Source organism: Helianthus annuus, chromosome 10, assembly GCF_002127325.2.
Source record: "Helianthus annuus cultivar XRQ/B chromosome 10, HanXRQr2.0-SUNRISE, whole genome shotgun sequence".
Lineage (NCBI taxonomy): Eukaryota > Viridiplantae > Streptophyta > Magnoliopsida > Asterales > Asteraceae > Helianthus > Helianthus annuus.
In genome coordinates, this window is record NC_035442.2 from 111,144,763 (window position 1) to 111,169,055 (window position 24,293).

At 38.9% G+C, this 24,293-nt stretch overlaps 2 protein-coding genes across 3 annotated transcripts; one reads left to right on the forward strand and one right to left on the reverse strand.

The window, feature by feature from the left end:
• The first annotated feature begins 993 nt into the window (after positions 1–993).
• On the forward strand, positions 994–2,809 carry LOC110885086 (probable protein phosphatase 2C 59). Of its 2 annotated transcripts, XM_022132790.2 has the most exons (3): positions 994–1,128; positions 1,238–1,281; positions 1,723–2,809. In XM_022132790.2, exon 3 carries the CDS (start codon positions 1,756–1,758, stop codon positions 2,608–2,610), a length of 855 nt encoding a protein of 284 aa, XP_021988482.1. In that variant the 5' UTR covers positions 994–1,128; positions 1,238–1,281; positions 1,723–1,755; the 3' UTR covers positions 2,611–2,809. The 2 variants fall into 2 exon arrangements, with proteins under 2 accessions (XP_021988482.1, XP_035834381.1); XM_035978488.1 differs by having other exon boundaries at positions 999–1,281.
• A 1,169-nt stretch (positions 2,810–3,978) lies between these two features.
• Positions 3,979–8,638, reverse strand: LOC110885085 (protein FAR1-RELATED SEQUENCE 11). The gene is made up of 5 exons (XM_022132789.2): positions 8,473–8,638; positions 6,827–7,867; positions 5,675–6,118; positions 4,553–4,917; positions 3,979–4,448 (listed from the first exon to the last, which is right to left on the reverse strand). The coding sequence occupies exons 2-5, from the start codon at positions 7,805–7,807 to the stop codon at positions 4,208–4,210; spliced, it is 2,031 nt and encodes a 676-aa protein (XP_021988481.1). The 5' UTR covers positions 7,808–7,867; positions 8,473–8,638; the 3' UTR covers positions 3,979–4,207.
• Positions 8,639–24,293: the final 15,655 nt, after the last annotated feature.

The window sequence follows — 24,293 nt, forward strand, 5'->3', positions numbered from 1 at the left end:
ACTAAATAATAATTATCTATAAGATATTAAACTAATAATATTTAGTAGAAGGGTTATCTATAATATAATATTAAACTAAATAATATTAAACTAAAATAATAATCATCTATAAGAGATTAAACTAAAATAATAATTATCTATAAAAGATGGCCTAATATGATGACAAGTGTTCCAAAAGTGTTTTCTTTTATTATATAATAAGAAGATAAACAATAACCCTCCCCTCCCTCGTCATTCATATACATCAACATTAGACAATTTTTGAGGGATTATGATTTTCTATATCTACTCTGTTTTGGGGGTTTGCTTTAAAATCAAAGAAGAAATGACTGGTAAATAGATCCAGGAAATCTGGATCTGTTAGGTGGTTCAATGATACCAAAGGTTTTGGTTTCATTACTCCTGAATCCTGATAATGGAAGCAAAGTTCTTTTTGTTCATCACTCTTCTAAACCGAATCTTTTGGTTGTACGAAAAACATTTGATCGGATTTTACGCGACGAAGAAGGGCCTATTTCAACTCGCGGAAGAAGTTAAATACAATATATGTTTTTCTCTACTTAAAATTAGCTATATATTAAACTTGAATTTTTATCATATTTAGTGGGAAGAAAAACATGATATATATGCCTATTTTAGTTGTTGCATTTATAATATTTTGTCTCTCTTCTAATTAGTAATTATGATGGCCAATTAGTTACATGGTTAGGATTATTACAAATTAGGGATGATGCTGATAACAAGAAGTTTTAAATAAAAGTATAAGAAGAAGAAGGTATAATGACCATACCATATTTTTAACGGTAAATTTGGATCACTGACGGACCACTAGAGTATTATCATGTTACTAGCGAAACCACCCGATCATATCTATCTCCACTAGACAATAATTTCTATGCACCAATTCAGAAGGAAACCCAATAAATTTGGGAAAAACCCGACCTAGCTTTACAGGGGGTATAATCAGGAAGAGGGGGGGGTGTGTATAGAATTAGCCGTTATATATTGACCGACCTAGCTTTACAGAAATTTCTTAGATTCTTCAGTTCAACTTTCGTCGATCATTCAATCGTTTTCTCTTCGAATCTCACGAGCAAAAGCAGACAAAGAACTAGTGTCTGAAAACGAGTAAGGAATCCTAAATCCTTCTGTATATATGTGTATATATACACATTCTATTTCATATCAATGGAATTTCAGCTTTAATATATCATCTGTTTGCGTTAATTTCACACAGACTTACGCTAGCTTGATTGAATTGCATTTGTGCTGTTTCAAAAGGTATGTTCTTAATTTTGTATCGTGAAATTTGGTCTGTTTGTTCTTAATCAGTTTAAATTTCATATTCTTGTTAGTTGTTACTGTTATAAATTTGTGTAAACCTAATTTTATGTCAAAAAAGATATGATTAAATATAAGATTCTTAATATTTCTTGTGATATGAATTTTGTTGCGTATAATCTACGGTTGTTTCCATGCTAATTTTATTCTCCAAAATTATAAGAATTTGATCAATTCTAAGGTTGAAAATTGGGTCAATTGTCCTCAAATGTCAAAATTTAGGGTCTACTTTTAGGCTTAGTTCCTAAAATTCGTCGAAATTTTAACCGATTATGAAGCTTGAATGCTATGAAATAATCGTAAACTTTAGTTTCCATCTTACTTGAAGCTTATCTTGTATTGTTGTGTAATCTGATTTAAAAAGCTTATATGTCTTTGCAGGATATTTGACCGAAACTCGAAGGGGCAGTAATAATGGGGTATCTTGATTCGGTTGTATCATGGGTCAACCCAAATGGTACCGGTGTTTCTCCAGTTACAGGAGGTGGTCTGAGTAAAGATTCAAGATTTAGCTACGGTTACGCTAGCTCTGCTGGGAGAAGATCATCAATGGAGGATTTTTACGAGACAAGAATCGACGGTGTGGATGGGGAATTGGTTGGTCTCTTTGGAGTTTTTGATGGGCATGGTGGCGTTCGGGCTGCAGAATACGTTAAACACAATCTTTTTAGTAATCTTATTAAACACCCAAAATTCATTTCAGATACCAAATCCGCCATATCTGAATCGTACAGTTACACTGACTCAGAGTTTATAAAATCAGAAAAGAATCAAATGAAAGACGTAGGGTCAACCGCTTCCACTGCCATCCTTGTCGGTAACCGTTTGCTAGTTGCGAACGTTGGTGACTCCAGAGCTGTGATTTGCAGAGACGGCAATGCGATTGCTGTTTCTAGAGATCACAAGCCGGATCAATCTGATGAACGACGACGGATTGAAGATGCTGGTGGTTTTGTGATGTGGGCGGGAACTTGGAGAGTTGGTGGCGTTCTTGCTGTTTCGCGTGCTTTTGGTGATAAATTGTTGAAACAGTTTGTTGTTGCTGATCCGGAAATTCAAGAAGAAGTGATTGATGGATCTTTAGAGTTTCTTATTCTTGCAAGCGATGGACTTTGGGATGTTGTGAGCAATGAGGAAGCTGTCGCAATGGTGAAACCGATTCAGAGCCCAGAAGATGCTGCAAAGACATTGATGCAGGAAGCTTCTGAGAGAGGTAGTGCGGATAATATTACAGTAGTAGTCGTGCGCTTCTTGAGGACGACTTGTTAACTTGGTTAGTATAATGTATTCATGTATTGTTTTATTATTTATACCAATGTAATATAAAGGTGTGATACATACTTGCATCATGTGCTTTTGATCTATGTATTTGATCATGGATCTTTTACATACAGATTACTTTTATGGTATTTTTACTTGTAATTTAACTATATAATGAAATGTTTCTTGAATATGGATTAAGATGTTTTCTTAATGTACTCGACTTTGGTTTAATGCCACATGGCTTATTAAGGTGCTAAATATAAGATTATTATGGATCCTAGGTTACCTCGTACAGTATTGGCTTTATATGTTCTTGGAAGCGATTGCAATGAGGAAAATTTATTTAGTTAATAACATGGTTTCTAGGGGTGTAAATGAGCCGAGCCGAGCCCGAGCTCGACCAGGCTCGAGCTCGGCTCGAACTATTTTGAGAACAACCTTAAACGAGCTAAAAGCTCGGCTCGAGCTCACTTCAACATCGCTTAAACAAGCTAAAGCTCGGCTCATCAATGTTATCGTCATTATTAATATATTATATATAAAAAAATTAAAATTTTGTTTGGGCTCGTTTAGGCTCGCGAGCCTAAATTTGTATTTCAGGCTTGAGCTCGGGCTCGATAACAAAACGAGCTCTATTTCAGGCTCGGGCTCGTTAAGGCTCGGCTCGTTCAAGCTTTTAACCGAGCCGATCACGAGTAGCTCTCGAGCCTCTGGGCTTGTTTACACCCCTAATGGTTTCATATATGTTATTTAAATGTGATAATTCCTAACACGCCACAAGAATAATATTGAATTTTGGTTTGTTATTTTAACGCGTTTGGCATTAAAAAGAATGTTCCGGGTTGACATGTTTAACGCCGTTAATTATACAATTCAACAATTTAAAGGCAAGAATATATATATACACACACACGTTTAACCCGCCAATTTGTTTGAAGCACGTCTAATTCGTTTTATTACAACCAAACAACCCATTTACAACTCACCAACCTATCAACCCGGTTGACTCGAGAGAAATAAACGGGTTACACGAGTTGTGTTAAGGTTAGAAGATTTTAAATGTGTAGGGTTGATGCTTAGGCGGGCAACGCCTTTGGCCACATTAGTTGGGTGGCGCCCCCAACACCACCCCTCCTCCACCAAAGGAGGGCCCCATCCTTGGCTTCGCCATTTGCTTTACGAGCGCTAAAGGAAGAAAAGGGGGGCTCACATGTATGTCATCCAACCAGATTCCTTTGTTTAGCTTTTTTTTTTTTAAATATTTTTATACGAAGGGGGCGCTATAGGGGCTCCATAACAGATGCCAGTGTTATTTGTTTGAAACGAAAATGATTTTAACTTGAGTAATCAAAAACTCAAAAGATGCACTTAATATTCAAAAATTGCCTCTTAATAGTTCAGAAATAGACTTTGCTCAGACATAACAAGTGACATGAAAGTCAGGCAAGAACAGTTTCATTATAGCATCTAACAACCGCGTCTTAAAACCTGTTCATCATCAAGACCAAAAGATAAACAAGAACTTTTGCACATAAACCTCCACGGATTCTTTTTAACATTTCTACACGAATCATAAACTATGACTGCTTCATACTACAGATTCCTATGTAAAACAATCATTTCTGGCATACCGTGAAGAAGGAACCGGGTGGTCCCTAATCCTTGATAACAAAACAGAAACATGTTCCATGGCAATATCAAGCCGATCTTTCGATTTGGCTGATTCCGTCACAAGATTTGACACCATACCTTGCAATAACTGAACTCTTTCCGTATGATCACTCAAAGTGTTCTGAAGAAGCTTTGCTGATGTGTTTATGCGCCGCCAACGCAGAGGCATATACCTGTAAGTAACACCCAAATAAGACATTTTTATTCATCAATATCTCGATTCGGCTCTAACAGATCAACATTACCTTAAATAATGCAAGTCATGGTCAAACATTACCTTTCTGGAATCTGAAAGCAATTTCCAGTGGAGAGTACTCGAAGGGTGTGCCTACAGAGTATCCCAGAGAACTCAAAGTGGTGGCAGCTACAGCTGATAATGCCTTCACGCGGGACCCAATAAACTTTTCGACCGCCTTCAAGTTTTGTATGGTGTCTAACTAAGAACCCGTCTTCGAGTTGAAATGATGCATAATGAGCAGCCAGCACAAGTTGTTCTTGTAGCTTTGAAAACGCAAAAGGCGTTAGGACCGAGGCTGCATGGGATTCCATTGGTGCCCCAGTTTTCAAGCAAATGTTTTGGAGGTTTTGTTGCATTGTTTGCTGTTCACCAGCCTGATCTTTGAAGTCCACCGCAACAGCCACCTGATTTTCAAATTTATTATTGTGATTTGAAATAGAATATCAAAATAAGATAATCGTGTAACCCATTTTTTACCGCACACACCTAAAATCGTGTAACCCATTTATCTAAACGTGTCAAACAGGTTGACGGGTAGTAGTCAAGTTGTAAATGTGTTAATTACATTGGTGGGTTGTAAAAGTGTAAAGTACACGGATGGTCCCTGTGGTTTACCAAAATTTTGGATTTGGTCCCTATCTGTCCAAAAGTACACAAATGGCCCCTGCGGTTTGCACTTTGCAATGTATGTAGTCCCCAGCTTTTTCCAAAAGTACACGGATAGTCCTTGTTGTTTGCACTTTGTAATGCATTTAGTCCCTAAATTGGACATGCTAAAACCTTTAGATTTGTTGGTTGGGGACTAAATGCATTAAAAAATGCAAACCATAGAGACCATCTGTGTACTTTTAGATAGCTAGGGACTAAATCCAAAACTTTGGTAAACCACAGGGACCATCCATGTACTATGCTCATTGTAAAAAATGGATTAAACATGTCATAAACAAGTTATCGGGTTAACCTGTCAGGTCAACCCCAAACACGACCCGTTTATTAAACAGGTGAGACAAGACAACCCAAAACCCGATCGTTTCGTGTCTTATTCGTGTAACACTCTTTAAAAGCTCAAAGTTGAGCACCATCCACTTCTTCCATGATAACATAAAAGCTTGTGATATCAATAGAATACAAATTATATAAGATTATAAAATGATAACATACTTGTTCAATGAAGTGTGCAAGTCGAGTTTGGGCACTCAAGAACCGTTGGATGAAAGCATTGATAGCTTTTGAATGTGCAGTGGTTGTCATTCCAGCAAAAAAATGGCTTCTCAAATACGGCAAAGCCCAGAGATTTCTAGCTGCAAACAAGGTGGTTATGTGGCGGTTCGTGTGGAGCCCAAAAGAATTAACCATATCTCTCCAGCCCATTTCAAAATCTTCAATTGACTCCATATTATAAAGTCGATAAAATTCACTCTTCCACTCGTTATATCGTTCCCCCAAAACAGCATTAAACCAAGACGGGAATTTTGCGACAATCAGCCAGATGCAATACGCATGTTTAGCAGAGGGCATTTCCATTGCTATAGCTTCTCGTACGCATAACGTTTGGTCGGTTAATATCGTCTGCGGAACCTTCCCATTCATAAACCCCAAGAACGCCTTTCACAAAATGAAATAAAATAATTTAGAAATAAGTAAATTGATTTCCCAAGATGCCTCATTCATTGATTTGGAATCCTTTAAATAAGAGTACAATGATCTCCTAGATATGGAGATAATATTTACACATAAATACCTAACAAAATATGTACCAATCAATGCTAAAAAACATGCTATACATAATATACGCTATTAAGGACATTTTCGTCACTTAGGTTTGGCCAGTTGTGCGACTTTCGTCCAAAGGTTTGTTTTTCCGCATCTGGATCCAAACGGTTTGAAATCTTGCCATTTTCATCCGGCTCATTAACTCCATCCATTTTTCTCCGTTAAGAGTATTTCCATCTCTTTTGTTAACTTAAAGGGCAATTCGGTCTTTTTCACTCTATGTATAAGCATTTAGCATAATGTACAAGTATTCAAAATACCCTTACTAAATAAATAACAAAAATAATAGAGGTAAAAAGACGAAAATACCCCTGACTTAATGGAAAAAATGGATGGAGTTGACAAACCGGGTGAAAATGGCAAGATTTCAAAGCATTTAGATCCAGGTGCGGAAGACAAACATTTGGACGAAAGTCGCAAAACTGGCCTAATCTCAGGGACGAAAATGGCATTTTACTCTTTAGAAATTAACAACCAAAAGATTCCACAAATAAAAGGCAATTTTAAGAAGAACAAAAATAAATTAGTTTATATTATTACCTTCAAAGCCCATGAATAGGACTTCACATTTTCCTCACGCAGAAGTGCGCAACCGAAAAAGCAAGGCATACCATAATTATTCATTCCAACCCATATCCCGAGCGGCATATCAAAAGCGTTCAACCGATGTGTTGTATCAAATACCACCGCGTCACCGAATACTTCATACGATTGGACAGATGATGCGTATGACCATGCGATATTTTCCAACCGATTATTTGAATCGAGTTTATACTCAAACTGGAAGTTATGATCCTTATCTTTAATATTTCGACACATTCTGAGTAAATCAATGCTTTCATCCTCCAAATCCACTTTCCTAAACGATTGAAGCAAATTTCTTACATCTTTTTCGGTGAACGGAAGGTATCCGGGCTCCACGCATTTCTCAAGTTCCAAAAGCCTCATCATTTGCTGCACTGAAATTCCCGTTTTGGCAAACATGAGGATTCGGTTTTTGTCTGCATCGGAAATAGTACGATAAGCGGGAAGAAAACGAACTTGATTCGGTTCCAAAAGTTCATGATTATGATGATTTGAAAACCCCGTTACTCGCCATTCAGGAGCTCCTAATTCCGTTGTTTTGCTTATACGCATATACGCTTGACATCCACATCTAGATGATTTCCTGTTTCTTTGTGGTTTATTTTCACTTAAAGTTTTGACAGGTGTGTTTCCCGCCCTGTGGCAGACAAAATAGCGTCGGGTAAGACCTTTCCCGACACCATCTTTACCTTCGGTTCGATGGCGACGGATTGAGAAACCGCATCTTTTGGCGAATTCACTGTAGAACTCGTAAGCGTGATCATGAGTAGCAAATCTTTGACCAATATACGGAATAGCATCATCTGTTGTTTCTAAGGATACTTTTGTTTCGTCTGGTGATTCTTCTGTGCTACTTGTTTCATCCAAAGACATGGACCGTTGATCTGAGTGGTCATCATAAACGACCAATAGCTGTTCTCCATCATCGGACATCATAGTTGGTCCTCCACACCTCTATAGTTCCGGTTCAAAAGTTCTACTTTTTGCCATTTGGTCCTGAACAAACAACATAACATGAAATCAAGCATACATACCAAGATATTAATTATTGAAAAAACCCAACCCATTTCAAAAAATCTGAAAAAAAAAACATAACAAACAAACAGTGTTGCATGCATCGGAGCGCATTATGCGAAATCTACACGAAATTCTTGCATCACGTAAACGCAACGCAACGCATCAGCTGTGGCGATGGGTTCTCAGAGGGGTATCAGCGGAGCAACCTCTCAATCTTCGAAGATAAGGAAACCCCCCCCCCCCCCCACCTTATGAGTGAGATTTCACTCGATTGTTTTGTCTGTTTGGTTCATATATCAACTGCTTGCAAATTTCAACTAATTTGTATTTCTATGGATAAATTAGTAAACATAATTGATCAAATACTCAATCACATCAATCTTCACAAACAAAACAAAGCAACACATTACTTAATTTCACACTTTTTCACTCGATCTCTTAACATTTTCAACAACGGTTATGATCATCTGAACCTTCATTAACCTTCTTATGTCACCAAAATTACAACAAAATGCGACCATCTAAGCATTTTAATTGGTATATCATCCGACATTGTGAAAATTAGGGCTTTAAGGATAACTTACAGAAGATATGATCGTTGTTCGGTGACTGATCGAGTGTGTGTAACGCACACGATAGTGCGTGAACGAGCGGGACGATTGATATGGAAATAAGGGGATTGTGGTAAGGATGAACCCTAATTTGCGCCTGGGGTGCGATGTAAATGCTTTATAACGTGCGCACAGCTTATCCAGCGCCGTTGTGTTTCCAAACAGCCCAGACGGGTGAGGGCCAACGGGTCGGGTTAATTTAGGGGTTGTTTGACATCTTTTGAATGGTTAAATGTTGAATTAGTAAGAGATCTAAATTATTAAGTGCTGAATCAGTAAGTCGTTTGAACCATTAAAAGTCAGTATAATGCTTAACCATTCAGAGGCAAATGTCTGACCAATTCAGATTATAGGTCATAACCATTCAGACTCAGTATAATACTTAACCATTCAGAGGCAAATGTCTGAACCATTCAGACATCTGCTCGCGAAACAAACAGTCTGAACTATTAAGTGTTGAACCAGCAAGAAGTCTGAACCATTAAGAGTCTCGTTAAGAACTAAACAAACAACCCCTTAGAGTGTTTATTGTTTAACTACAACAATGTTAGCCTTACGCGTTGCGGTAGGGTTGTTACATTTGGAGATAAGTTTGGTACCGTACTTGTAATGAAAGTACCGATCCTGAAAATCATTAAAATTGGGTACTAGTACCGATACCGAAAGTGCTTAGTACGGTACAGTACGTTATTCGAAGGTAAAAAGTGGGTTAAATATTGTGTGCAATACATCACGCAGAAACAATACTACTTCATGGATTGAAAGACAAAAGCACAACTCCATGAAAGAGGGTGAGCACCTCGCATCAAATCCGCCCCACAAGCACAAAGTGAGAAGCTAGATGCTTGTGTGCAATACATCACGCAGAAAAATTATAAGTCGCGGTCTAGAAAAGCGATAAGATAAGGTAATTGCATCGGTTCTTTCCTAACATAATTGAGGCAAGATGACTACAGCATCTAGTTTCAATTTGGTAGTTAAGACATTGCAAACACAACAAAAATAAAAGACAAGTTTAAAAACAAAAAGAAACTCCTTCCAGTTTCTTTATAAAAAACAAAAACCATGGCTTATTTCTTCGCAAGAAAGAAGTGAACTAAGCATTGGAACATCCAAAAGGAAGTTCATTCATTGAAAACATAGAAGTCTTGCTACAAAAGACTTACCTAAGCTTACATTACATTAGAGGGAATCCTATAAGGCTTCCAAAAAAACATAACGTAGATCTAAGTCACTGGAAAAACAACAAATCAATCCTCGAAGACAACAAACCACATTGATTTGAGCACGCTTTCAACCATAATAGAAACAGATACACCCTCACCAACAAAGATGTCATCAAATAGAAATATAGATAACCACAATGAGCAATACTTTGCTCAAGTAAAGTTTGACCTTCTCGTATCGAACAAATACAATTAGACATAGGCTTCCAAGACAGAAAGTTATCCACATATCTAAACAACGTGCATATAAAAAGAAGATAGACTTATTCCCACACTTCAACAAGAAGCTTATCCTAGTATAAAATAAGCTCGCAAACATGCAGCATAAGCTAGCATCTACGAGAAGCTCAGTAGCATGTAACTCACCTTTACACAAAAGAAGCTCACCTCCAAGCGCTAGAAGCTCACCAACATTCACTATAAGCTCGTATCTATGCGAAAGAATCTCAACATATTGCAATTTACCTTTACATAAAAGAAGCTTACTTCCAAGAACAAGAAGCTCACCTTTATAAGAAAGAAGCTCACAATTGAATAAAAGAAGATCGCCAACATACACCATGCACACCTAAGAAGCTCATTCTTATACACACTTCACTTCTACCTGCTAGGCACATTGCTTCTGTCAGCATCACAACACTTCAAATACCCAAAGATTTTGGAGAGGGTAACCCGCTTCATTTGATAACCAAAATTCGGGAGCTCTTGTCTAGCAAAAATAAAAAAGGCTAGAACAAAACTCCAAATGTTATTGGGATACGCGGCCAATACGCCCACATAGATATAGCTTACATGAACATTGGGATTGTGGAATCAACAACATACAAGGCACATAGTGAACTATTAGAACTTATGTTCAAGGCCACTACTTACCTATAGTAAAGTTCACTAACGCGATAATTCCATTTATGTATGAATGTTTAGACACCCTTCAACAAGGAAGGGAAATCTTAGAAGTATATATAACCATTCCCTGTAAGCTAGAAACGCCCCTTCTATGAAACAAAACTCACATGCTGCCTCGAAGAGAGCGTAGCTTCCCTACTATGTTGTCCCATCATGACAAAATCAAGCAAGTTGCCACACCATATTTGTTAAGACAACTAAAGAAACTTGTGCGGAAACCAAAAGACAGAAGCTTATAATCTTTAAAACACCAAAAGAAGCCAAATAGCTTAAAAGCTTCACGGCAAGCTCAAAAGCTTCACAACAAGCTTAAAAGCTTAAAAGCAAATAAGCCCAAAAAGAAGCATAGAAACTTCATACAAGACAAAAAAAAATCATAGTTGACAGCTTTTCCAAATAAGCTTCACATATCATAGCTTCTTCAAATAAGCATCACATAGCTTCTCCCGATAAGCTTCACCTAGATTTGAGCTTCTGTCAGAAATGATGTTCAAAGGAACACCATGTCGAGCTACAATTTCATCCACGTAGATTTGAGCAAGTTTGTCAGTCGAAAAATCCTCACGGATTGGCAAGAAATGCGCTGACTTGGTAAGACGATCGACGACTACCCAGATGGCATCGTGACCTTTCTTTGTGCGCGGGAGTTTAGTAATGAGATCCATGGTAATGTTTTCCCATTTCCAAACTGGGATCTCTGGTTGCTCCAATAATCCGGAAGGACGCTGATGTTCAGCCTTAACCTTAAGACAAGTAAGGCATTTTGATACGTATAAGGCAATGTCTTTCTTCATACCAGGCCACCAAGACTGAATACGAAGATCCTTATACATCTTATCTGAGCCAGGATGAATAGAATAACGAGACTTATGGGCTTCATCCATAAGCAAGGTACGAAGATTATCTTGGCTTGGGACCCACAAACGGTCCATGAAGTAATACGATCCATTGTCCTTTAGTTCAAGAGCAGGTGTTATGTGATAAGAAAATTCCTTATCCATCAAACCTTGTGAAACACAAGATTGTTGAGCCTGAGAAATACGGGCTTGGATATCGGTTTGAATAACAGATTGGACATGTACACAATGAAGCTTAGTACGTTCCTTGCGACTTAAAGCATCGGCTACGACATTCGCCTTACCGGGATGGTAGCGAATCTCGCAGTCGTAGTCGTTTAGAAGTTCAACCCAACGTCGTTGTCTCATGTTGAGCTCTTTCTGATTGAAGATATGTTGAAGACTTTTGTGGTCTGTGAAAACCACACATTTTGTACCGTACAAATAGTGTCTCCAGATTTTAAGAGCGAAGACAACTGCACCCAACTCAAGATCATGAGTGGTGTAGTTCTTCTCATGTATCTTCAACTGCCTCGATGCGTATGCTATGACTTTGTTTCTTTGCATCAGGACGCAGCCAAGGCCCAATTTAGATGCATCGCAATAAACGACGAAATCATCATTGCCCTCAGGTAATGTTAGGACAGGCGCGTCGCAAAGCTTTTGTTTCAAAGTCAGAAACGCTTCCTCTTGTTTGACTCCCCAATCAAATGGCTTGTTCTTCTGAGTTAGAGCAGTTAGAGGAACTGCAATCTTTGAGAAGTTCTCAATGAAGCGGCGGTAATAACCCGCTAGACCAAGAAAAGAACGAACTTCAGTAGGAGTAGTAGGCGTATCCCAATCCTTGATCGCACTGATGTTGGAGGGATCTACATGAATACCTTGTTCGTTGACAATATGTCCTAAGAATTGAACTTCTTTAAACCAGAATTCACACTTGGAGAATTTGGCGAAAAGTTGCTCTTTCTTTAGGAGTTCCAAAGTGAGACGGAGATGTTGCTCATGGTCGGTTCGCGTCTTAGAATATATCAAGATGTCATCAATAAAAACGATGATGAACTTATCTAAATAAGGCTTGCAGACCCTATTCATCAAGTCCATGAAAACAGCAGGAGCATTAGTCAAACCGAATGGCATGACTGTGAACTCATAATTGTAACGCCCCAAAATCCGAATGTTTATAATTGACATACATTTTTATATAATGTACCCCGAAATAAGTAATTTAGACCATTTTACCTAGTTAAAGTTTATGGCCAAAACTATTAAATGAAGAAAATTGTGCCAAATATGTTAAGTGGTAAACATGAGGGGCTAGATGGATTAGAATGAAAGTGAGGGATTAAAAAGGGGTTAAACCAAAAACACACACCCTGGTGCGTGTTTTGGATCGATCAGAGCAGGGGAAAAACAAGGGTTAACCCTTGTTCATGCAAGTTCATCAAATCATCAAGGAAATGCGATGTTAAATGATTGCATGTCTTCAAATTTTCAAGTAGCTCAACATACCCAATAGAGTGGTAAGTTCAATTTTGTGTTTTGATGAATAGTAGGAGTTGGGTTTCACCCGAATCATGAGTTTATGAAACACTTTGTGTAATTGGAGGTTAAGAATATGGATTGGAGCAGAATTTATGTTTGGCCTTGGTGATTTGGTAAGATTATGGCAAAAACCCAAATTTTTAAGAAGTTAGTATAAGTATGATAATCAAGTGAAATCATACATATGAATTTTAGGGTGAATAATCTGGTTTGTGATACATGAATGGTGAATAGGTTGATGTAGGATGAAATAATCATGTATAATAAAATGATTGTAAATGTTATGTGAAGATGAACTAGTAGAGATATGCTTTATATACTTGTACATTATGCTTAGATGATAGTACGCACACCAAGTGTTTGATGAAATGTCTATGTGACAATAATATAGGAAATTGTATGCAAGTTGTGGGTCAATATGTATAAAGAGTGATAATGATGTGTTTGTTAGTAAACTACCATAAAGAAGACGTGTTAGATTGACTCCATGTGGAGATTTTGTTGATTTCATTCCCAGGTAGAAGTGTGCACTAATGGCTTGCACTATGCGTTTAAATGATGTGATGCACACCATGTGGTGGTTTGATCCGCTAGTTGTGAACTTGAAGTATATGTGAAGCATATGAGAGTCCTAAAACGAATCATTGTTGGAATAGTATAAGGTTAGCTTAATACGTGTTATAGTGTTAGTTGTGGAGTTATAGAAATACTAGTATGAATGGAATGAATTACGTGTATGTGTGTGTACATAGACAAGTAATTATATGGTTGTATGTGTTCAAGAATATGATTACAAAATGCATAGGATGTCGTTAGCATGGTCCACTAACATCAATATGGACATATGTTCTTGAGTTGGAAATTTGTATGCTTGATGGTTGACTTTCTGAAAAGTCAACGAATATGCGAATGGTATGGTTCGACTTATGAATGCTACTGTAAGGTTTAGGAATAAATATGTGTCATGAGTTAGGCTAATGACGTGTTAGACGTGCGTGTGTTTAATACGATGACACGACAGATTACATGAGTTTGAAATGACATGAACTTGGTTACATGTATTATGCTTGTTAGAAGTGACTATAGACTTCAAGTATGAATTATGTGATCGATATGATCGTTATCATGTACGATTGTGTATGCTAATAAGAATGTGATTTCGATGACATGGAAGTATAGGAATCATGTCGAGACGGAATCAAGCACGGAAGACTACGGGTCAAGAAGTGGCGAGGAAACAAATATGAACACGGATGCATGAGGTAAGTGATTCCGCAATCACTTCCTAGTTGTTATGTAATGTTATATGCAATCTAATTATATGTGATAATTGAGGTCAAATAGGAATGAGTTGTATGATGTCAATAAAGTATTAAACGGATCTTAGTTTGATCCAAGCTAGGCAGGTGTGATTAAGAAATTGTAGCTAAGTAGTGAGATTGGTTACTCATGCAAGAAATTCCTTTGTTATTAAGGATATAGCATAATTGACTAAAATGCCCTTGATAGGTATATCGGGCAAATGACCTTAGAAGTCGTTTGGAATCAAGATATTCGATTAGTATAATATTTAGGTCAAGCATGAAAATGTGGAGTATGTTTTTGTATGTCATAAACTACTTAATGCATAAATACCCATAACGGGTCAAGGTAAGCTTCTGACCAAAAATATGTTAAAAATAGGTAAGACATCCAAGAATTTAATCCTCTATGATAAATGACGTTGATATTAAAAGGTTCATGAGGAGTCGAGGTTAAGTAATCAGATTATGTTGATAAATGCATGAACGGGTCAAATAGTTAGAAAAGGGTAATATGTCGAATGCACGTAAGTTAAGAATTTTCTTAATCCGGAGGTAGGATTTTAAGATGATATGATAGAATGTGAATTTACAAGCATGTAGGAAGAAACGGGAGGTTAAACGGGTAAACGGTTCAAAAGTTATGCGCGTTTTAGTGCGTACGGACGACGAAACGGAACTGCAGAAAACTGCAGTTTCTAGAGGGCGTCGCCGACGGGTATGGGGGCGTCGCCGACGGGCTCCAGAAAGTGAATTTTTGTGCTGACGGGTTAATTTCCTGTCTACGGGTTTTTGGGCTACGGGTAAATGCAAGGCCCGTCGCCGACGGCCCTAGGGGCGTCGACGACGGCCTCCCCAAGTTCCAAAAGCTGAAATCTTGTTATTTAAGTTAATTTATGTATCGTAGGCTTCGGTTTGTCATCCGTGGTCTACGGCGGACCTTCCAAACATGATTTTGATGGTTCCTTAGATGTTTATGAGCTATAAAGCTAAGTCTAAGACCCATGTAAATAATGTATGATTATGTAAGAGGTACGCGTGATCTAGCACGTGTACATAAAGGTATGCATGTATGTAATGACGTAGGAAAGGTATGAACAAATGTAGATGTGTATGTATGTATGTATAAAGATATGTACGAGTGTATGCATGTATGTAATGATGTAGGAAAGGTTTGTACGTATATAGATGTGCATGTATGTATGTATAAAGATATGTACGAGCGTATGCATGTATGTAAAGATGTAGGAAAGGTACGTACGTATGTAGAAGTATATGCATGTATGTAATAAGACATGTATGAGAGTATACTCGTATGTAAAATTGTAGGGAAGATATGTACGTATGTAGATGTGTATGTATGTATGTATGTAATTACGCATGTATGCATAATTTAGTCACGTTGAGGGTTAACGTTATTAATGGTGCACCTTGAGATTGAAAAGTAATGCAGGTACATTATTGAAGCCTCACTAGGAAATGGATACGCATGTGAAATGCTTAAAGTTTGAAAGATGACGAAATGTGAAGTGTACGCGAATGAATCTTGTTTATATAATGTGTACTAATGTTATGAATGTATGTGGTGAGTGCAGGTTATACGGTTAACGGGCGAATTATCACAAGAATTAGAGATCGAAGACCGAGTCACGAGATAGATTGTACGGGAATAATTAAGTATGTACTATTAGTAAACATGACTTATATTTTATCTTTGTAAAAGATACATTTTAAAACGAACTTTCAAGTAAGTCAAGACGTTTGTAATGAAAGAAATTTTATGGCACGAATTTCCGCTGCGACTTTTGACAAATACGAATTAGGGCGTAACAATAATGCCCATAACGAGTACGGAACGCTGTCTTGGGAATGTCTTCCTCATGCACACGAAGCTGATGATATCCAGATCGTAGATCAATCTTTGAAAAATAAGAAGCGCCTTGCAATTGATCGAAGAGATCATCAATGCGAGGTAGGGGATATCGATTCTTGATGGTGAGCTTGTTAAGCTCACGATAATCGATACACATCCCAAAAGATCCATCCTTCTTCTTTACAAAAAGAACGGGAGCACCCCAAGGTGAAAAGCTAGGACGGATAAAACCTTTGTCAGAGAGTTCCTGCAGCTGCTTAGATAACTCTTGCATCTCAGACGGTGCAAGACGGTATGGAGCTCTGGCAATGGGATTTGCACCAGGTACGAGATCAATATGGAACTCGACTTGGCGTGCTGGAGGTAGACCAGGTAACTCTTCAGGGAAAACTTCAGAATAATCCCGAACGATAGGAATATCTAAAATAGTCTTACCCTTGCCTTTATCTGCTGTAACATGTGCTAAGAAAGCCACATATTTCTTCCGTAGATACTTCCGAGCTTTGAAACAAGACATGAGTTTGAGACCACCGGCAGGCTTCTCACCACGAACCTGTAGGATCTCGCCTGTCGACAGCGGCACACGAACAATATTCTCAGAACAAACTATCTCTGCGCGATGCTTAGATAACCAACCCATTCCTACAATAATGTCGAAGCTTCCAAGTTGCATTGGCGTGAGGTCAATAGGAAAAATATGGTCGTTAAGGTTCCACTGCCAGTTGCGTAGAACAGAATTAAGAATAACGGGTTCACCACTGGCAACCTCTACTGTCAAAGGTTTACTTAGTTTTGTTCTAGACACGCGAAGCATTGTCTCAAAAGACAATGACACAAAACTCTTGTCGGCACCCGAATAAAAAAGAACTGATGCTGGCTGATTATTAATAAAGAACGTACCGTTCACCACTTCGTTGTCTGCTTGTGCTTCTTGTGCATTCATGTTGAAGACTCGACCTCGAGCCTGAGCCTGATTTTGGTTTGCATTCTGGTTCTGGTTGGCTAGCCTTGGACACCGATTTCTGTAGTGAGTCAGTTCCCCACAGTTATAACAAGTACCTGGTGGGTAGTTTGGTCGTGCAGCCTGACCCTGTTGCTGAGCAACTTGTTGAGCAGGGTTCTGAACTGCGCGATTTTGAGCAAACCGACAGACATTGGCAAGATGTCCTGACTTCCCACAGTTTGTACAGAAACGGCACTGATGTTGCGGCTGATGGTGACTGTTGCATTGATTGCACAAAGGTGCACTTCCTGAATAGGGCTTCTTTGCTGGAGGCTGGTTGGGAGCTGCCTGGTCAGCTTGGGCAGTGACAGCATAGTTTTGGGAAGCCTTACGCTTCTTTGCCCTTTTCGATGAACCAGACTCCTTTCCGTTCTTGTTTTGACCTTTCTTGCTATCTTCCTTGTCAGCCGACTGCTTCTTGCCCTTGTCACCCTTCCTGTGTAATTTATTCTTCCGAATCTGCGACTCAGTCAACGTCGCTGATAACTCGATCGCCTGACGGAGTGTGGTAGGGTTGCTACCAGTAAGGATGTCTTGTACCGAGTCAGGCAGGCCGTCGATGTACCTTTCGATAGCCTTATCGAGTGGGGTAACCGTAGTCGGGCAAAGCAGACTCAACTCCTCAAACCTATCAGTATAAGCCCTGTGCTCGCCACTATCTTGCTTCAAAACATCAAATTCTTTCTCCAACGCTCGTTGTTCATGACGAGGACAAAACTCCCTCATCATAAGAGCTCTTAGTTCAGCCCATGTCTGAGCTAGAGCAACTTCTGCACCTTGATCTCTCATAACCCCGTTCCACCACGTAAGAGCCCTCTTCTGAAACACACTCGAAGAAAACTCGACCTTGCGATTGTCAGGACACTGCACATGACGGAAAGTGTTCTCGATGCTCTCGAACCACTGAAGAAGCCCAGTTGCTCCCTCAGAACCACTAAACTTGAGTGGCTTAGCCGAGTTAAAATCCTTGTATTTGCATGTACCATTGTTGTTGTTGTTGGCCTGATTCCATTGAACAAAGAGATTTGGGAATTGAGCAGCCATCTGCTGCGCAATAATTTCTGCCAGCTCGGCAGTAGCTATCTGGTTGTCACGTCGAGGAGGCATTCTAGAAGAGAAAAACATGAAATGAAACGAGTGAGATGATTGGATGAAGAGAATGAGATGAAGCAAAATCAACAAAAGCAAAGATGGCGGTTATGCATCGCAAAGCAAACAAGCGACATGAAATGTCTAGTCAAAGTAATTGGGTCAGAATTAGTGTATCGCGAAGACATGCTCGCCTATAAGTGAACACTCACCCCAAGAGTTCCCAGGTAAGAGTGACTGGTCCGATTATGTGGATTTGTACGAACACTCTAGCCTTAGACAGAAAACCCAGGGTACAGGCATTCACTCTTCCAGTTCGCACGTGTTCACACTATTAAAGCCCGAAAACCTTGACGAGATTTTTGAAAATCCAAAGGGGTTCAAAACCTTATAACAGAGGGTTCAAAACCTAGTAATCAATCATCCTCGAACAGGTGATTAATTTTCAAAGCGGATTCGGAACCGAAGTTCTCGTTGTGGTTATCACCTAAGGATAGGTGATGTGCATGTTTTAAACTCTAAACACAAGATAACTTGTGTTAGGGTCCTAGAAAGTTATAGTCTAGGTCAAAGCATTACTAATAACCTAATTCCCTATAACCAATGGCTCTGATACCAACTCTTCAGTCACACCCCGACCGCGTGTAACATGCAACCGCGGCGGAAAACGCCGGGGAGTGTTGTGGACAGAATTAATTGTTATACAACCATGGAAATTAAAGTTACATTTTATTTATCAAACACGGGTGTTACATTGTCTTAAAAGGAAGTACCGAATTCAAAACATAGTTATACTAGTTCTATCTTCACTTTTAGTCTCTAAGGCACAGGTCCGCCCTAGTATCGTGATCAACATCTTATGGAACAGCTCCTGAAAACACATGTGAAAGTAGGTACGTCAGCATAAAAATGCCTGTGAGATACATAGGTTTTGTGAAAGTGGGATTCATGACTTGAGTTTTAAAGAAATGTTTAATAACAGTCAGTCATGAACCTTGTAATTTGTCTTGCTTTGTAAACCATTTGAAAAACGATAATATCAGATGATATGTATAGATGAACGTAAGGTTAAATGAATAACCTAGTAAAATGAGTTGAATAAGATAAGTTGTTTTGTAAGACAATGTTTTATGAAAGGTATGTTATTTGTATAAAATGTTATATGTCTAAACTGAAATGATTTAGATAACGCTAGGGTATGTAATATTATACAAACATTTATATATAGGAAGTACCAGCGGCGTATCCACCATGTTGCATCATATTACATACTCCACGTTACTCAAACCATTTACCCAAACCATCCACCATGTAAGATTGTTCTTGTATAACTCAATTGTCAAGTGTTATTGTGTAAATCATGTCAAATGTCTATGTTCAATGTAAACCACCAAATGTGTATGTTAATGTCAACGTGTTTATGTTCAATGTAAATCATGTAATGTGTATCCCAAAATGTATCATGTACGGTAAGCGAAATGTATCAACTTAAACCATATGTAAAATGCACAAAACAAGTCGTTGAAGTAAAACGTGGTTTAAATCAACGTTATGTTCTGTGGAAAAAATGCATGCTCTATTGATATTAACATTTATGCGGTATTGTGAAATATGCATACATCCAAGCCTTGAGACTGTGGCGATAAACCCTTAAACAAATTAATGGTTTATCTAAGTTATGTATATCGAATTCGGTCATTCCTTACAATCCTATCAAACCCAGGATTTCAGGAACGGGAGTTGTCAATTCCTATGGTACCACTACCTACTAACGAACGGCGTGATCAATGTTAATGAATGCATTGTCCCATGTTAAACAAACCAAATGTCATAACAAAATGAAGGCATGTGATGTAAACAATTGTACTAAGTATGCTAAGTAAACATACGAAGCAGAAATGTTCATGTAAATCAATGTGCCCATATGCTGAGTAAACATATGCAGCAGAAATGTTCATGTAAATCAATGTGCCCATATGCTGAGTAAACATATGCAGCAGAAATGTTCATGTAAATCAATGTGTCCATATGCTGAGTAAACATATGCAACAGAAATGTTCATGTAAATCAATGTGTCCATATGCTGAGTAAACATATGCAACAGAAATGTTCATGTAAATCAATGTGTCCATATGCTGAGTAAACATATGCAACAGAAATGTTCATGTAAATCAATGTACTAAGTACGCACACAATGGGCATACATAGCATAAAATGTAATGAAATCGTGTACTATAATGTACTAACAATATAGCAGGCATATGATGTGAAAACATGGAAAGCATGAATGTAACAGATAGGCACATGTGTTTCACCCCAAAACAGTTTAGAAAACAGTAAAAGAGGGGTTCAATGTACTCACATTGACTCCTCGAAAACATGTAAAATATGGGGTTCTATGTACTCACCTGAGATTGCTTTGTAGTTCTTGTATAATAACCAGATAATGCTAAAGATCACGGGATATCAAATGGCACCTAATAGGTAGCTATGTTAATATACCGGACCAAAAATCGGAGGAACGGATAGTATGCGGGTTCGTAAACCAAACGAGTATGGAGACTCGTGTAATATGGTTTAACAAAGCCTACATACTAAAATGAAACTTAACCTAAGTGCTTACGGCCCATCACGACCCGTTTAGGTAGCTTATGCTACCCTAACGCGTCGTTCGCGTAGAACGCGTTCGGAACGCCTAACATTGCGACCACAAGGTATAACCTCGGAAGGTTATAGCTATGGTCACCTAATGTGTTTGGTCGGATCCAAATGATCGACCAAATGGGACGGGTTCGAAAGTATAAGCGATGGTTTAGATCGCTTACCTAACGACCCTATATAAGCACTAAACTAAAAGTGACGAGCTAAGCATGTTAGAACATGCTTAACTAAGTTTAGAAAACAGGTTTGGCATCAAAACAAACGGCTTTGATGCTCACGAGTAGTTTGGTTACAAAATATGCAAGAATGCACATTTTGGCCGAAACTACGACTCGTCACTGAGCCTAGATAACGTGGTAATCAGTAGGTATAGTCACTACGGACTATAACCATCGTGATCACGCTCACGTCATGAAGTTCCAAGAACTTCGTGTTGACCATAGGCTGGTCAATGCAGAAAGTCAACAAAACGTTGACTTTCAGACTCGAAAAGCGAATAAAAGAACGAAAGAAGACTTACAGGGGATCCCCGAATGCTAATCTAGATCAAAGAGCTCAGGTATGAAGCAATGGCATCAACTTAGAGCATTTTGATCAGATTGTGTGAGTTTTTAGCAACAAGGGGAGGTATTAATAGGAAAAGTAGAGCTGTTAGGATCGTTTCTTGAATATCGTGCCACGATCTTGAGCGTACACTTGTCACAAAGTTGTGGTTACTGAAAATGGCCCTTGGCTCTTGATTGGGTGAAAGGGCATTGCCCCTTGGTGTGTTTGAAAGGCCAAATTGCAAGAAAAAACAAAAATTTGGTTACTGAAGAGGCCATGCGGCCCGCTTCAGGATGTGCACAAAACCCAGGCGGGCCGCCTGGAGGTGCAGATCAGGCAACAAGTTTCAGTTTTGGCAGTTTTGGTCCCTGTTGCGTGTTTAAGCCATTTCCGACACTTCTAAGGCCCGTAAAGCCAACTTTAAGGCCCTAAAATGATGCCTAAACATTGTGGACATGAAACATGCTCAGAAATATGCCGGATGTTGGTTCGTTTGGCCGTACGATCGCGATGTTCGCTTAATTACGACGGAATGCGCATAAGCGCGAAAAATGATCTAAATGACGCGACGAATGGATTTTTCTCATGCCAAACACTAAGGCATAATATAAGGATGCTTACATAAATTTTTGGATGTCCGGATGTATTCAGAACGTAAGTTATGCGCGAAAGTGCAAACTTGTGCACTTTTTGACACTTTTAGTCCCTGAATGATCCAAAAGTTTGTTTTAGCATACCAAACCCCTCAAAGCCTATTTCTAAGCTATGTAAAGGATATTTATGGTATGTTTAACTTATGGACATGTTCCGGAATGTTCGTTACAGTTCAAATTGGCATACTTTCGCAGTTTGTCAATTTTAGTCCCTGTAAGCGAATTAACTTGTTTTTACCATACCAAAGCCTTCGAAACTTATTTCTAAGTTATGTAAAGGTTATTTAAGGTATGTTGAGTATATGTTGATGTTCTGGAGTATTTGTCGCATTAAACTGTGTACGTTTACGCACTAGTTTGCGTATAATTTTCCAGAAAGCGATGTAGAGTTTGAAATTGAACAAAAGTCAAAACATGAAAAATGTAAAACACAACCAAACAAACATTGGGATAAAATAACATTGTTTTATTGATAATTGAACTGTCCATAATGATTACAAGCACAAATGTTACAGTCTCCCCTACTTGTGGAAATTTCGTCCCGAAATTTATTTAGAGGAAACTCGTTGAAAAAGATGCGGATATTTTGCCTTCATTTGATCTTCACGTTCCCAAGTAAACTCGGGTCCACGTTTAGATTCCCAACGAACCTTGACCAAAGGAATGCGCTTGCGTTTAAGCCACTTGACTTCACATTCCATGATTTCCACTGGTTTCTCAACAAATTTCAGAGTTTTATCAATACGAATTTCGTCAAGCGGTATGTGGAGGTTCTCATCAGCTAAACACCTCTTGAGATTGGACACGTGAAAGGTTGGATGAACATTTCCAAGTTCAGGAGGTAACTCAAGTCTGTAGGCTACCTTACCGATTCTTTCGACGATCTTGAATGGTCCAACGTATCAAGGTGCAAGTTTTCCTTTCTTTCCAAATCAGATCACACCTTTCCAAGGTGAGACCTTAAGTAATACTCGATCACCGATTTGAAAATCCAAGGGCTTGCGTTTTAGGCCCGCGTAACTCTTTTGACGGCTTCTAGCTGTCTGAAGGTTATCACGAACTTTCTTTACCTTATCTGTTGTCTCTAAAATGAGGGCAGGTCCAGTAAGCTGAGCCTCGCCAATCTCATTCCAGCAGACTGGTGAACGACATTTTCGACCATAGAGAGCCTCGAAAGGAGCCATGTTGATGCTGGAGTGATAACTGTTGTTGTAGAAGAATTCAATCAATGGAAGATGCGAATCCCAACTACCACCAAAATCGATCACACAAGCTCTAAGCATATCCTCCAGTGTCTGGATTGTTCTTTCAGATTGACCATCCGTTTGCGGATGATAAGCTGTGCTCAGATTAAGTTGGGACCCCATAGCAGATTGCATGGTTCTCCAAAAATGAGAAGTGAAACGAGCATCTCTGTCAGAAATGATGTTCAAAGGAACACCATGTCGAGCTACAATTTCATCCACGTAGATTTGAGCAAGTTTGTCAGCCGAAAAATCCTCACGGATTGGCAAGAAATGCGCTGACTTGGTAAGACGATCGACGACTACCCAGATGGCATCGTGACCTTTCTTTGTGCGCGGGAGTTTAGTAATGAGATCCATGGTAATGTTTTCCCATTTCCAAACTGGGATCTCTGGTTGCTCCAATAATCCGGAAGGACGCTGATGTTCAGCCTTAACCTTAAGACAAGTAAGGCATTTTGATACGTATAAGGCAATGTCTTTCTTCATACCAGGCCACCAATACTGAATACGAAGATCCTTATACATCTTATCTGGGCCAGGATGAATAGAATAACGAGACTTATGGGCTTCATCCATAAGCAAGGTACGAAGATTATCTTGGCTTGGGACCCACAAACGGTCCATGAAGTAATACGATCCATTGTCCTTTAGTTCAAGAGCAGGTGTTATGTGATTAGGAAATTCCTTATCCATCAAACCTTGTGAAACACAAGATTGTTGAGCCTGAAAAATACGGGCTTGGATATCGGTTTGAATAACAGATTGGACATGTACACAATGAAGCTTAGTACGTTCCTTGCGACTTAAAGCATCGGCTACGACATTCGCCTTACCGGGATGGTAGCGAATCTCGCAGTCGTAGTCGTTTAGAAGTTCAACCCAACGTCGTTGTCTCATGTTGAGCTCTTTCT